The sequence below is a fragment of the Emys orbicularis genome, chromosome 21 (genome assembly GCF_028017835.1).
Source record: "Emys orbicularis isolate rEmyOrb1 chromosome 21, rEmyOrb1.hap1, whole genome shotgun sequence".
Classification (NCBI taxonomy): domain Eukaryota; kingdom Metazoa; phylum Chordata; order Testudines; family Emydidae; genus Emys; species Emys orbicularis.
Genome location: NC_088703.1, coordinates 1,233,588 through 1,248,868, shown reverse-complemented (window position 1 = coordinate 1,248,868; position 15,281 = coordinate 1,233,588). Strand labels below are relative to the sequence as shown.

At 59.9% G+C, this 15,281-nt stretch overlaps 1 protein-coding gene across 1 annotated transcript in view; it reads right to left on the bottom strand.

The window, feature by feature from the left end:
* Positions 1 to 15,281, bottom strand: part of SIPA1L3 (signal induced proliferation associated 1 like 3) — a 39,248-nt gene that overhangs the window by 5,909 nt on the left and 18,058 nt on the right. Inside the window, exons 11-14 of the mRNA XM_065420712.1 lie at positions 10,641 to 10,768; positions 6,099 to 6,217; positions 4,716 to 5,128; positions 2,714 to 2,935 (exon numbers count right to left, since the gene is read on the bottom strand). Coding sequence (XP_065276784.1) covers positions 2,714 to 2,935; positions 4,716 to 5,128; positions 6,099 to 6,217; positions 10,641 to 10,768 — 882 coding nt within the window. The remainder of the gene's footprint in view (positions 1 to 2,713; positions 2,936 to 4,715; positions 5,129 to 6,098; positions 6,218 to 10,640; positions 10,769 to 15,281) is intronic.

Genomic DNA, 15,281 nt, shown 5'->3' with positions numbered 1-15,281 from the left:
TGACTCCATTTGTAAAGCATCGAGCCAACGCAGGAGCGATGGAAACCATCATTTTCCTCACAAACTTCTGCCCGGTGAGAGTTATTTGTAGGACAGCTGTGCCCACTGACCCTGACTGAGATCGGGGCCCCGTCGCGCCGGGCGCTGACCGAGATCAGGGCCCCGTCGTGCTGGGCGCCACCCAGACCCCGACCGAGATCAGGGCCCCGTTGGGCCGGGCGATGCCCAGACCCCGGCCAAGATCGGGGCCCCGTGCACAGGACCAGTGAGACAGTCCAAAGAGCACACGGTCTGGACAAACACAGAGCTAGGCAGGGAAACTGAGGAACAGAGCTGTGACTTGCTAAAGGTACAGCAGGTGAGATGTGGGGTTACAACCCAGGAGTCCTCCCCACTGGGCATGTCTGATTAGGAGATTCACGGGTGGTGCGATTCGACAGCCCGAGCTGGGGCCCGGCAGAGATGGGCAGGAAAAGCTCTGCCCAGGAAGTGACTGGCCCAATCCTGGCTTTTCTGGAGTGGTTCTCATGCCCTGGCCGGCACGGGAGCAGCAATGGATCCAGTGGGGCAGGCGAGACCAGGGGCTGCGCCGTTTATTAGCCTTTGTAGGAGGCAGGGGAACGACAGAGCTTGCGAGTGAGAAGGTGTGACGAACTGGGACTGTTCTTACTGTGATCTTTGAATGCTGACAGGGGAGTGTGGCTAGGATAGTCTGCATTGGGGGATGGGAGACTGACCAAGGGAGAATACCTGAGCATGTAACATGAGAACCCAGGAAGGAGTGAGAGGCCAGGTGACACCTTGGCCCGGGAAACTGAACAAAGGCTGTGGGAGGGGTCGCTGAAGGCAGAGTCTCAGAAGCTGGCTGGTGAGGTGGCTGGGAGGCAGAGAGGGCTCTGACCTCCCAAGGGGGGCTGGGGTGCCCGAGGACCCCAAGATGGACCTAACTGAGGGGTATCCTGTTGTCTGTGCCTGCAAGACCTGTCTCGGACTGTATTCCCGTCGTCTAAATAAACCTTCTGCTTTACTGGCTGGCTGAGAGTCATGGTGAATCGCAGGAAGCCGGGGGTGCAGGGCCCTGAGTTCCCCCATACTCCGTGACAACTGGTGGCAGAGGTGGGATCTACTGCACCCCGTGGACGGCGCTTCCTGCAGTAAGTGACTGGGGAGCAGTAAAACGAAGGGGGATTGACGGGGACCAGGCGTGCTGAAGAGTTAGAGAGAGACGGTTATCACCCCGGGAGTGTGTGACCAGCGAGAAGGACTCCTGCAGTAACAGGGTCCCCCGGGGGATCGCAGAGAGTGGTCCCAGGGGCGGAGGAGTCTGCAGCTCGACCCTGGCAGAGAGGTGGTGACCTCGAGAAGGGCTGGCATACTAGGGGTCCCCCTGGAAACTGTGGGGAGCAGTGAGCACACAGGCCTGTGAGTGGCCAGTAGGAAGATGTATGCCAAGCGGCTTAAGAGCGACCTGGTGGAGCTGTGCAAGCAGAGGGGGCTGCGCAGGGGGAGGCTCACCAAAGAACAGCTCATTGCCCAGCTGGAGAAGGGAGATCGCTCGAATGAACTGATCCCTGTCTCTGAGGGAAGCAGCCTGGCAGATGCAGCGCAGGCCCCAGTGTCTGTCCCAGCTGGGAGTGGTCAGCCGGCTGCTGAGGGCTTCCCGAGACCCCTCCTTCCTACGCCTAGGGGAAGGGTGGGGAGGAGCCCAGTAAATACCGAGGGCGCAGGGACCCCCCCGGCCAGCAGGGGATCCTCCCGGCAACGCTCGCCGGCCAGCAGGGGATCCTCCCGGCCACGCGCAGCATCCGTGGAGCGGAATGGGCTGGAATGGGAGAAAGAGCTAAAACGGAGAGAGCTGGAGGATCGTGAACAACAGAGACAGCATGAAGAGAGACAGCGTCAGCATGAACTGGAACTGGCGAGACAGAAGGGAAGGCCCTAAACCCCAGGGACGGGGCGCCACGGCTTTGGTCTCCTTTTCATCCACCAGCCTTGCTAGGTGAAAGGCCGGGAGGCTCCCGGCGGCCTCCTGGTGAGCTGGACTGCGGCAATGGCAGGCCCACAGCGCGCCTGGCCACGCAGCAAAGAGCCGTGGCCCTCTCTGCTGGGAGCGCCACGCTGGGCAGGAGTGGTCTGAGACAGGCACATGGCCGCCATCCTCTCTGACCTCTGACTTTAACCCCTGTTGTGCTGGAGGGGTTTGCGTGCATCCTTGTGGGCACAGCTACCCATGCCGAGATGCCAGAGCCTTTCTCCGTGCCCTGTGAGAGGTGGCCCAGAGCAGGGGCCCTCCTGCCTTCCTGCGTGGGGGGGGGGGGGATTCAGACCCCTCGTTCCAGCTCCTCCCACCCTGCACTCAGTGCCCTCGGGGGGCCGCCCATGTGCTGGTGGCAGCTGCAGACCTGCCCTGGTGCCCACGGGGGGCCGCCCATGCCCACCTCCTCAGGTGCCAAGCAAGAGCTGCCCGGGCTGGGGGCCGGGAGCGGAATGGGGGGGGCCCCCCCACCGGTAGGAGTGAGCGCGGCTCCCGCCTGCAGACGGGCTCGGCTCAGAACTCGCGGCCCGACGTGCACCGAGGCAGCGGACGAGAAGCTACTGAAGGCTATCACTCAAGTACCACTGACTTGGCCAATCCCCATGGCAGAGATCCCGCACGCCTGGCGCTCTGCTCAGCCCCAACCCACCAGCCGGCGGCTCAATGAGAAGCGCTTACTTCTTTGGGTCTGTGAAGGCCACAGGTCTCGTGGGGGTCTCCTCGGCTCTCTTCCACCCCAACGCCGGCTTGTTCCTGCTGGTCTGTTTGGAAAAGAAGGATTTGGGGACAGAGGCAGACAGCTGGAAGGAGCTGGACTGGGACATGTGTGGGGGCCTGGGATTCTCAGCCACGGGTGTTTTGTAACCCTGAGCAGGGCGGCCTTGTCGCAAACTGAAATTACTACAAAGTAAAAACAAACAAACAAAAAACGAAAGCAAATCAATTCCAGGTCAGGCGGAAATCCGATTTCACCCCCAGCACCAGTGCCCCCTGGCTGGGAACAAGCCACTCTGGGGTGACCCCCTTTCCTCCCCCCTTTTAAAACACCACAACCGGTACAAAACCCGGGAGGTTTCTGGGTTGGGATTAAAAATCTGCTGCTCCGCGTCAGCGCTGGGTTTGGGCCAGAGATTAGCACGTGGCCCAGTCTCTGGGCTTCGGCGGGTCTGAGCATTTAAAGGGACACTGGCACTTTACAAACCAGCCCTGTCTGAGAACGTCTGACCTGCTGGTTTTACAACGGGGCAAGATATGCAGCTGTGAGCAGGGACTTGAGACCCTGTAAAGGGCCGGGATTCGGCTGGGGCGGAAAGCCCGACCTGTGAAAACAGGGACCCCGGACAGGCACCCCCAAATCACTCCTCACTGGCGGAATCGTGACCCCCAGAAGTTCGTGTGTAAAGTCTATTTGGCTCGGAGTTTCCAGTTTGTGACTCTGGGAAGGTAACGGTGCTTTGAAGAGAATCACTTTCCCGGCTGCCCCTCTAGTTGGGGAGAGGAAATCAAGCAAACACAGGGGCTGTAAAACCCCAGAACCCGGCGGGGGAGTCGGGGCTGGGGCAGGAGCTGTAGCTGCATTTCACTGTTTCAGTGGAACAGATCCGGTGTCCCTTAAACATGGCTGAGATGGCAAACCTGGAGGGGGGGAGACGAGCACTAGCGGACAAGCAGGGTGTTGCCAACTCATGAGATTTGGGGCGTTTTTCCTTTAGAGCCCAGCTGCTGGAGTCATGTGATTAGGGGGTTCTGTGCCTTGGTGGTTACAGAGAAAGGCCTGAAAGTGACACCCCAGGAGCTCCCCAACCAACAGCGAATACCGAGCCCAGCGGGGAGCAGTTTGGAAATCCCATGATTCGGGGGGCGGGGCTCTTGAGTTCTGAACCCTTGGGACTGGCAATACAGCAAGAAGCTAGAACAGTGTCACCAACCAAAGCCACGCCTCCCCAGGGAATACGGGACAGGGCTTTTAGCCGGTGCCCCAGAGGGGTGCTAGGAACCTGCCCTCTCTCCGTGGGTCACTAACAGGCATTTCACATCCTGCAGGGGAACGTGCCTCCCTGCCTCTCCCACGAGACGATTCGTCCAGGCCAGAACATTCAGGTGCCAGGAGTGCAAATCGGCTCGGCCTGCTGGCTTTGATGGAGTTAGGGCCGATTTACCCCAGCTGGGGATCGTATTTCTCCAGCACAGGCCTAATGGCCGCAGGAGGGCTCTGCAGCGCTGGCTGTTACCTGGAGGACACTAGGGCCAGGAGCCTGCGTTGAGCTTTGCCCTCCAGCCCCACAGCAGGGGGGAGCCAGATGTAACCCCTCCCCCAAGCTGGGCCACAGAGAGGGCTGCAGACTCTGACCACACCCATCAGATCTGAGCTACATTTACACCGGGCCTCAGCCCTTCCCCCACCTACCTCTCGGGTTCCTGGGTATTTTGCTGCATGCTCAGACCTCCCCGGCCAGCGTCTCTCACCCAGCCTGGCACAGCACATGACCAGCTCCAAGCACCGGCGGAGGGAGGAAGTGGCTGGCCAGGGAACTGGCTCTTCCCCAGTTTTCGCCTCTGTCAGCCTCCCAGCAAGAGCTCAAGCAGACCCCTGGAGCCTTCCCATCACTGGTGGTGGGGGGGTTCCCCTGCTTCCCTCCCATCCCCACCCCAGCGCTCCGGGCTGAGCAGGCCGGGTTACCTTGGCTGCTTGAAGAGCTCACTGCCATGGTTGGGGGCTGCGGCAGGCCCGGCCGCGCTGGCCCCTGTGGCGTACATCTTGGGCCGGTAGCCTCGGCTGTGGCTGCCCGCACTGACGGCAGGCGAAGGCTCCCTCCTCTTGCTCCCAGGCCTGGCCCCACTCTCGTGCAGGCTGGCGTAGTGGGCAGAGCCCGGCAGGGCTTTGGGCAGCTGGTCTCTCTGCGGCCCCAGGCGGGAGGGCTTGGCGCAGAGCGTGGTGTCAATGCCGCTGTCGCTGGAGCCCCCCTTGGAGACGGGGTCTGGCTCACCCTCGGCAGGCTCGGGCGTGTCAAACCAGCGCTCATCACTGTGGCTGCTGGAGGCGTTGCTGGACAGCGTGTTGCTGCTGGAGTGGCTGGAATACTGAGCCTCACCCTGCAAAGACAGCCCCTCCGCGGGTCACCGGAGAACGGCCCCTCGGACTCCCGCTGCACGCCCACCACTGGGGGGCTGAGCCCCGCCCAGCCTTCTCCAGCCGGGGAGCCCCCCGGGAGAGCCGTGGGGCTCCAGGTAACTCGGCAGGGCTGGGGTCCTTTCAGATTGCTGGGTCTGGGGAAGGCGGGTGCAGCCCAGCGGGTCGGCTGGGGCCACGCCGGAGTTCACTGGCACACAGACTAGCAGCGGTGTACTCGCTGGGGAGATCACGGGGACGGCGCGCTGTCACCGGGGCATTCGAAAGCATCACCCGCAGCAGGACGGCTGTGCCCGGCGGGTTAGACAACAGCCGTGCCCAGACTACGCTGCAGCCCGCTGCGGAGACGGTGCAGCGGAGGCCGGCCTGCTTTGGGGATGTGACGGAGCAGAGCTCTCATGCAGCGCTGCCAAGCCAGGACAGCCGCCGAGCGGCTCCATTGCTCAGCCGCGGGGCTTGCAGCGCCTCTCCTGCTGAGAGATGGGTCTAACTGGAGCAGTGACTGGCTCTGCCCCGGCACCGAACGCTCCCGGAGACGCGCTCAGGTGGGTATTGCTCTCAGGACATAGCACGGCCCTCCCTAAAGCACACAGTGCTGGGAGCCATGCTGAGCACACAACCTGGGGCAGCGCTTACTGCCTGGCCACCACCCCCAGAACAACAGCTCCCCTTCAACTGGGGGCAGAGGCTGACACGCGGGCTCAGCTTCCCTGGGGTATCTGCCCCAGCACACAGGCCCCCGCGCGGTCGCCTCCCCTAGCGCTAGGCCTCTGCACGAGACAAACCCTACGAACTGAGCCGCCTGCTTCTCACCAGGGGAGAGCCAGGACGGCCCCGCGGCTCACTAGGGCTGGGGCGGAGGGGCTTGCACGCTGTAACAGCGCCCATACGGCGCGCAGCCTGGGGCCGGGTTCGGGGAGAAGCTCCACTCACTTTGGAAGGCCGGTTGGGAGAATCCTTTCCGGCCAGCTCCTGCCTGCTGGGCCGCTTGCTCATGCTGCTCCCCGTCGCAGTAGGGAGCCTGGACTGCACCGGCACGTGCCACAGGGGCTCTGCAACAATCCACCAGCACGCCACATCAGGAACGACTCGCACAGCAGGCCCCGTGGATCCCAACAGCCCGCCCCGCCCCGCGGTGAAAGGCAGCCTCCTCGGAGCGCAGTGCCACTGCACGTCAGCACAGGGCAGCTTTAGGGAGCTGGTAATTAGCCATGGCTAGAACCTCGGCTCCTGCAATCGGAGCCACTAGGGGACAGGGCACTGCTCCTCCCTTGCCCAGGCCAGCCCCCATTAACGCAGCGCTGGGCTCTCCCAGAAGGAAGAGCACCTCCCGCTCAACACCGACGCTACTTCCCAGCCGCACCCTAAGCCAGCCCGCTGGAGGGACCCTCCCAAGGCGCGAGCACGCCAGGGCCGCGGCAGAGCCTGCTGGCGGGCGCTCCGAGCTGGTGCGCTCACAGCTGTGCTGCCCTAGCCAGATGGTGGCTGGTCACAGGGATTTGGCGTTGTTCATAATCCCGCCGAAGGAAATCGCCCGTTGCTGACACAGACCAGCCGTGCGCGGCTGCTCCCCGGTGTCTGCGCTAAGGGTTTGTCGCCGTCTCCCCTTCCCGCTGAGAGGGGCTATGGCCCCGTTCCTGCAACCCCCCGGCCTCACTCACATTAACCTGCTCCTTGCCTCACCACCTGAGGGCGGGGAAGAGCGGGGACACAGAGAGGGGAACATTTTCCTAAGTCAAGAGTACGGCAGGCCTAAGTCGCATTTCCAAAACATGCAGGGAGGAGCCTAAGTCCCCTAGGCGCTTGGAAAATGTGCCCCGGAGAGATTGAGGCGTACCGTGACTCAGGGCTGAGTGGCCAGTCTGAGACCCCTCAAAGGGGCCCACTGCTCACAAGGCAGTGCTTGGCACCTCCACCTGGTCCCCAAACCACCTGGGCATGCCCAGGGCCAGCCCAGCGCCTCCCCAAGAGAAGCAAGCCATGAGCAAAGGATTCAGCGAGGGGTAAACCATCCGCCACAAAACAGCCCCATCCAAGGGGGAACCAATCCAGTCCTAACTCCCTGTTAGTGACGGGCACATGGAGAACTCGAACAGCTCCAGTCCCTCGGGGGCAGCGTTCCTGCCAGCCAGCACAGCTGCTGAGTCCGGCTGCATCCAGTAGGTTCTGGGTGTCTGACTCTGGGGAGGAGCGGGGTGGGCCAGGCAGACAGGACGCCTAGTCTCTACTCCTATCTCGGCCCATGACCTGCCTTGGGGGCTGCCTCTATGGGCTCTGTTCTCCTCCTGCTGTGTGAGGCAGGGACTGTTCATGGGCTCTGGGCAGTGCCCGGCACAACAGAGGCCCTGACCTCTGGTGATAACTGGGCCCACACATTCCTGGGGAGCTCACCATAAGGAGCATGTGAAAGTTCACAAGAGGTCCCAATACCTGGAACTTTTGGCCTGCTGGGGAATGAACACTGGAATAACAAATGTTATGAACAAGGGCAAGAAAACCCGACAGAGACTGAGCCAGTGCAAACCACCACCAGCACGAGTGACTCATGGCCTGGGTTAACAGCACCATCACCTGCTAAAAACAGACCATGTGGAGCTGGAAATTACTGCACCAAAATCGGGGCGTGGGATATTAGGCCTAATTGTCGGCCGGAATAACGAGGGATGAACTATGCCCCCGGATTTTCCCCTTTTGGGGATTCTTAAAAAGAGACCGAGAGTCTCGGCAGCTCCGGTCTCAGCCCCCGAGGCTGAGGGAGCAGATTTCCGTCATGAGAGGGCGGCCAGCAGGCCTCACTCCCGTTTAAGGAGCTTGGTGTTTTATCTCAGCCCATGGTGGGGACAGCTACTTGCCACCACCGCAGAGCCAGAGCAGAGCCTGTTCCCTGCCCGTCCCTGTTGTGTTATGCTCTCCCCCACCATTTCTTTCCTCCTGTCCTGTCTCTCACTCTCAGCTTCTAATCAAAGCCTGAAGCCACCTGGACGGCCTCAGCACAGCCAGATGAGATGGCGGACGACGTCCCTGAGTGGAATGCGAACTGGGGTCCAAGCACCAGCTGCCCCAGATGACCTACCAGCCAAAGCATCCATTCATAACTGACCAGCCGTCCAGTGTCCCAGAGACAACACCCAAAGCCGCCTTTCCCCCCCTTTGCTACCCGGCCCTCCTCCACCTCAGGTCTGTCTGTTACCAACAGGAGCGGCAAATACTCTTCACATACCATCAGCGCGGAGTCAAATCACCCCTCTCCTCTGCACCAATGCATCGTTGTTAATGAAAAGAGGAGACTGCGATAGTCTGCCTCCAAAATGAGAGAGGCTTAAATAGGTTTCAATGAGGTTTGTCTGGTATAATAACTCGAGTTCAGTTTCACTATAAATGCTCGTTTGTGTTTGAGCAATAAACTTTCAGCTTTAGAACGAATGCCAGACACCCGAGGAACCCTCCCCCCCTGATCCTTTTCAGCACTGTTCTAACGTCAGACAGCGAGAGAGTTTATCGCACCTGTATCTCCTCTGACCCTTGAGGTGAATACACCAGGTCAGTAACCTGGCTGGCCAAGCACTGAGGCTCCTCTAGGGAAGATCACACAGGCTGGGAATTTTAACATCCCTTCTCTAATAGCTTTGAGTTTCTGCCATGGTGAGGCAGCCGCTCCCACTCGTGTTAATGGCAGCTCTGGGAGCAGGTGCCAGGGGACAGGATCTGCCTGGGCTGTTGTATCAACGCCCCATCTGTGGGGCTCTCCCCGCAGAGCAGACCCGTCAGCGCCCTCTGGAAACAGGATCTATAAAGAAATAGTCTCCCACTTGGCTGGCGAAACAAAAGTGAACTAGCCATCACCAACCCACTGGGGGGCTGGGGCCAGATCAGCACAGAGAAAAGGTTGGAGAAATCCAGCGTCTGCTTTTCAGCATGTTTCTATTCATTGATTTCTGCCCCTCTCGAAAACAGCCAATTGAGTGTGGAGAGGAGAAAGGCATGGAACCCTTCTACAGAGCTGATGGCAGACCTGATCCGCGGGACTCCCCGCTGCAGGCTATTACCGAGGCCAGGAGCTCAGTCAAGATTTGTCAGAACGGCAGAGTGGACACAGCACCGGCCTGAGGGTCCGGAAACCTGGGTTCTATTCCCAGTTCTGCCACTGACTTGCCACGTGACCGTGGGCAATTACGTGCCTCAGTTTCCCCTCCCCCCTGTGACAAAGTGGGAGGTTTTCTTGTTTTCTGTGGAGTTTCAATGGTTTGCATGCGGAGGGGGTGGGACTCAGTTTCCCTGGGTATTACTGGTTTAACGAGGTGAGGGGAGAGGGAGTGTGTTTTGCAGAGGACCGGAGAGAGGACTTGGGGACCCAGCCGATGGCCGGGAGGATGGAGACCCCAGCGACCGGTGACCTGGCAACCTGGTGACCCGGAGGCCCAGCTGAGGAGACGCAGCTGGTTCTGGCCAGTGGGCGGACAATGGCCTGCAGAGTGAGGACCCAGTGACCTAACCAGCCGGTTCCAGCCAGAGGACAGAAGCAGGAGAGGAGGCCCCAGTTTACGACCCTGTTTCCCTGGAGAGAAGACAATGGACAGAGGCGGGGCCTGGGGCCAGTGATCTCAGATGCCCAGCTGGGAGCAGGGGGGCTCGAGGCTGGAGAGGGGGAGCAGGCAGAGCCTACCTGGATGCAGGGAGACTGGGATGTGCTGGGCTGAGGGAGGCCAGGCCTGAGGCCCTGAGAGTTTCCTGTGCTGGGTTCAACCCTCAATAAACTCTCCTGTTTTATGCTGGCTGAGAGTCGCTCCGGTCTAGAGAACAGGGTTGCATCAACCCCTTCGGGGGTGGAGGCCCGGGGGGTCCAGAGCGAGTGGACTCCCTGAGGGGGCCCACGACAGAGACAGACGTGCTAAGGCTCCGAGAGGTGCGGCTCCAGGAGGTGGAGGGGCCTGACCCTGGGAGAGAGTGGACCCCCGAGAAGGGCTGTCTCACTAACAGGGGCACCCCCCACGGACCGCACGGGGCCAAGAGTGGGCACGCTCTGTGAGTCCGTGACACCCCCATCTGCCCCAACCCTAGCGACCCCTCCCCTCACCACACCCAGGCTGAGGAAGTGGAGAGACCCCTCAGTGGCAGGGCTGCCGGCGTGCACCAGGCCGAGCAGGGACACCCAGCGGCACAGGAGGCAGAGCCACTTCCCCGGCCCCGCACCACGCAGCAGCCGGGCAGGGCTCAACACGCCAGTCTGGGGTGCACAGAGCACAGAGGCGGCTGGGGAGTTTAGCTGCCAAATCAAGAGAAGAGACAGCGGCTCTGGAGCCTGCATCAGGCCCCAGGCTCCATTCCGGCTTGCAGAGGCTTCACTCCTTGAAAGCAGGAAAACCTCTCAGGGAATCATTACGGAGCCTACGTGCCCAAGTCGTTCTGCTGTGTTCAAATGCTTCCAACCCGAAGGGGAGTGCACGGGGCCCCCGCGCCGGTGTGAGGGAGCCTTACCCGGCTTGTGCCTCTCCATGGTGCTCTCCTGACTGGGGAGCCCCCCGGACGAGGAATCGCCGCTCGAGGTCACTTCGGGGCTGTAATGCTGTTCCAACGGCAGCACAGGCCGCTGAGAGGTTGCGTATCTGCGAACGGAACGGGAGGTGAGACAGCTGAAGCCGGCAAACTCAGGCTGTTAAAATAATCCTGTGTTCTCATTAGCAGGTTTTTTCAAACCCAGGATTCAGGCGGGGGGGGGGGGGGGGGGGAAGAAGGGGGAGGGAAAAGAGCTGTGATGATGAGTAAGAGGCAGAATGTGCAATGAAAACCCTTGGACGTCTTGCCGCTGAACGCAGGCACCAGGCAGACAGCCCAGGAGGACGCAGTGCGGAGCCTGGAGCTGCAGGCTAGGGGATCCGAACTCACCAGACATGGCCTGGGGGCAGCGTGCAGGAAGAAGCCAGGCAACGCACAGCCGAAGACCACAGCCCGCCCGTGTGATTGCTGGGGATTCGGAGAGAGCAATTGGACAAGGGACCCCCCAGTGCTCTCCGAGGAGCAGGGTGCAGCTGGGCCTTTCCCCACCACATGCCCACGCCCCTGGAGTCACGTGCTGCGGCGGCTTCCGCACCGGAGCCGGTTCATTAGCTGTCTGCTCAGTCGGGGCTCGAAGGTTAGAGAGTGGCTGTTCCCACTGGGAGCTCTGGGGCGGGACTGGGTCTCCCAATGTGTCCGCGCAGCACCCGGCCCAGCGGGGTCCCCCCTGCTCTCGGGCAAGGGGTGTCCATGTGTGACAAAGTGGGGGATTTTCTTGGGGTTTTTTTGTATTTTCCAGTGGGTTGCATGCGGAGGGGGTGGGACTCAGTGTCCCTGGTGTTACTGGTTTAACGAGGGAGGGGAGAGGGAGTTTGTTGTTACAGAGGACCGGAGAAGGAACTTGGGACCCCAGCCGATGGCCTGGAGGATGGATACCCCAGCGACTGGTGACCCGAGCAGCCGGTTCTGGCCAGTGGGCTGAGGAGAGAGGACCCCGGTGACCTGACCAGCCGGTTCCAGTGGAGGGCTGAGAGGAGAGGAGGCCCAGGCGACCCTGTTTCCCTGGAGAGAAGGTGTGACAAAGTGGGACTGTTCTTAATGTTTCCTCTGAATACTGTGTGGGTGCCTCAGTTTCCCCTATGCATTTCTTAAGTCTCTAGGTGGTGGGGAAAGGCCAGTGTGCATAAATCACTGACACTCTGTCTCCCTGGCAACAAATGGCCAGGGCCCCTTCCCCCCCTGCAAGGAAATAGCTAAAGGTGAACAAAGAGATCAGGTGTCCTCCTGGCCCAGGAAAGAGACAAAGCCGAGAGAAGGAGGAGGTTTCAGAGTTGGCGCTACCTGGGGACTAGGAGTGGGGGCAGACGTGGGTGTCTGGCTCTCTGAACCCCATAATGGACCCGGCCGAGGGGTCCCATTCGCTGCTGTACTTACAAGCTCTGTTTTAGACTGTGTTTCTGTCATCTAATAAACCTCTGTTTTACTGGCTGGCCGAGAGTTACGTCTGACTGCGAAGTGGGGGGTGCAGAACCCTTTGGCTTCCCCAGGACCTTGCCTGGGCGGACTCGCTGTGGGAAGCGCATGGAGGGGCATATGCTGAATGCTCCCAGGAGAGACCCAGGAGGTGAAGCCGTGTGAGCTTCTTGCCCTGAAGACAGTCTGCTCCGAGGGAGAGGAGGCTCCCCAGAGTCCTGCCTGGCTTTGTGGGGAGCAGTTCCAGAGCATCGCCCGGGGACTCCGTGACAGAAGGCAATGGACAGAGGCGGGGCTTGGGGCCTGGGATCTCAGATGCCCAGCTGGGAAGCAGGCGCCCTAACTTGGGACCTTTCGGAGCTCATGTAGCGCAGACTGTGACTGACAATGGTTTGAATGGGCCGTGTCTCCCTGGGAGCTGGCCAACGCACAGGTCCTGCGGATCCTCCGGGAAATCGTTACTGATTAGCCAGAAGAGCCGACACCAGCCCCAGCCAGCAGGGTTTTCTAGCCCTGCTGCAACAGCCCCCTCGGCCCCTGGCAGCTGGCTACCAAGACGGTGGGTTGGGTTCCCTGGCTGGCCTGCTGGCCGGGCAGTGCCCCCCGAGGGGCAGAGAACGAGATGCCAAGCAGCCAGTGGCACCTCCCAACGTCACATGAGCGTCCTGTCTGGGCAGACACGAGCCCAACGGGGCCAGCCGATGCCAGGAGGCTGGAGATCACGGCACCCCCCCACCGCATGGTGAGAGGTGATCATGTGTCTCTTGAGGTGTGTCTGGAGCCCGGGCTCCAGGAGCCTGCGGGGTGGGAGCGTCTGAGCTGAGCCCCGCAGCCCCATTCGGGGCCCAGAACTAAACGGGGGAAATGGATGGTGCGGTGGAAGGAAGCCCCATGCCACTGGTGGGGGGCAGCAGGCCTAGTGCAGCCCCTATGGACCCCCCCACGGCATCACCACAAACCCTGCATCGCCAGTGACTCCTGCGCAGGAGGGGGCGCAGCACCAGCAGCCAAGCATGGGTTCACGCCCGCTTAGCACGTGCTCTGACAGGCACCAGTGACTGCACCAGGCTCCTCCACACTCATGGGGAACAATCTCCCCCTGGCCTCCAGCTGGGCTCAGCACGGGCAGGTCCTAGCTCCAGACAGCTCAGGGCTAACCCTGGTGCAGAACACGCCTGTTCCAGGAGACCCCGCGGCAGCCGGCTACAGGCCACCCTACACTGCAGGAATTCGCAGCACAGCCAGAAGGGGTGCGCTGGTGCAAGGGGGCCCGGCACTCGGGGGGCGAGGGTGTGACGTTATTGACATGAACTGGGACCGTATAGATCATTGGTGCAACCAAGGTCCTGTAATGGCACCAAATCTCGTATAAAGGGAGCCAAATAAGGTGTCTAAGACAAGGTTCTGGCTTGCTGGTTACGATTATGCTGTCTGTATCATTCTTGTAGTTGAAGTTATGAATATTGGCTCTATACTGTCTGTATTTCACACTTGTGCTCTGCTTCTGGGTGACATCCCAGACAAGTTGGTGTCAGCTCGGCCTAGCCTGCTTGATGGCCCGTTAAGGCCCATCAGCTACAACTGACCCACTGAGAGAAGCAGATACACCTTGTGACTCAGCAAGGTATGCAGGGACCAGGGACGGCTTTAAGCCGATTCAGCCAATTCCCCGGAATGGGGCCCCGCGCCTAAGAGGGCCCCGCAACGTCCGGGGCTGCCGGCGGAGCGGAAAAAAAAAAAAAGCTGTGTCCTGCTTCTCCCCCCTCCCTCCAGCGCTTGCGCCGCCATAGAATCATAGAATATCAGGGTTGGAAGGGACCTCAAGAGGTCATCTAGTCCAACCCCCTGCTCAAAGCAGGACCAATTCCCAACTAAATCATCCCAGCCAGGGCTTTGTCAAGCCGGGCCTTAAAAACCTCCAAGGAAGGAGACTCCACCACCTCCCTAGGTAACGCATTCCAGTGCTTCACCACCCTCCTAGTGAAATAGTGTTTCCTAATATCCAACCTGGACCTCCCCCACTGCAACTTGAGACCATTGCTCCTTGTTCTGTCATCTGCCACCACTGAGAACAGCCGAGCTCCATCCTCTTTGGAACCTCCCTTCAGGTAGTTGAAGGCTGCTATCAAATCCCCCCTCATTCTTCTCTTCTGGAGACTAAACAATCCCAGTTCCCTCAGCCTCTCCTCATAAGTCATGTGCTCCAGACCCCTAATCATTTTTGTTGCCCTCCGCTGGACTCTTTCCAATTTTTCCACATCCTTCTTGTAGTGTGGGGCCCAAAATTGGACACAGTATTCCAGATGAGGCCTCACCAATGTCGAATAAAGGGGAACGATCACGTTCCTCGATCTGCTGGCAATGCCCCTACTTATACAGCCCAAAATGCCGTTAGCCTTCTTGGCAACAAGAGCACACTGTTGACTCATATCCAGCTTCTCGTCCACTGTGACCCCTAGGTCCTTTTCTGCAGAACTGCTACCTAGCCATTCGGTCCCTAGTCTGTAGCAGTGCATGGGATTCTTCCGTCCTAAGTGCAGGACTCTGCACTTATCCTTGTTGAACCTCATCAGGTTTTTTTTGGCCCAATCCTCTAATTTGTCTAGGTCCCTCTGTATCCGATCCCTACCCTCTAGTGTATCTACCACGCCTCCTAGTTTAGTGTCATCTGCAAACTTGCTGAGAGTGCAGTCCACACCATCCTCCAGATCATTAATAAAGATATTAAACAAAACCGGCCCCAGGACCGACCCTTGGGGCACTCCGCTTGAAACCGGCTGCCAACTAGACATGGAGCCATTGATCACTACCCGTTGAGCCCGACGATCTAGCCAGCTTTCTATCCACCTTACAGTCCATTCATCCAGCCCATATTTCTTTAACTTGGCGGCAAGAATACTGTGGGAGACTGTATCAAAAGCTTTGCTAAAGTCAAGGAATAACACATCCACTGCTTTCCCCTCATCCACAGAGCCAGTTATCTCATCATAGAAGGCAATTAGGTTAGTCAGGCACGACTTCCCTTTGGTGAATCCATGCTGACTGTTCCTGATCACTTTCCTCTCCTCTAAGTGTTTCATAATTGATTCCTTGAGGACCTGTTCCATGATTTTTCCAGGGACTGAGGCGAGGCTGACTGGCCTGTAGTTC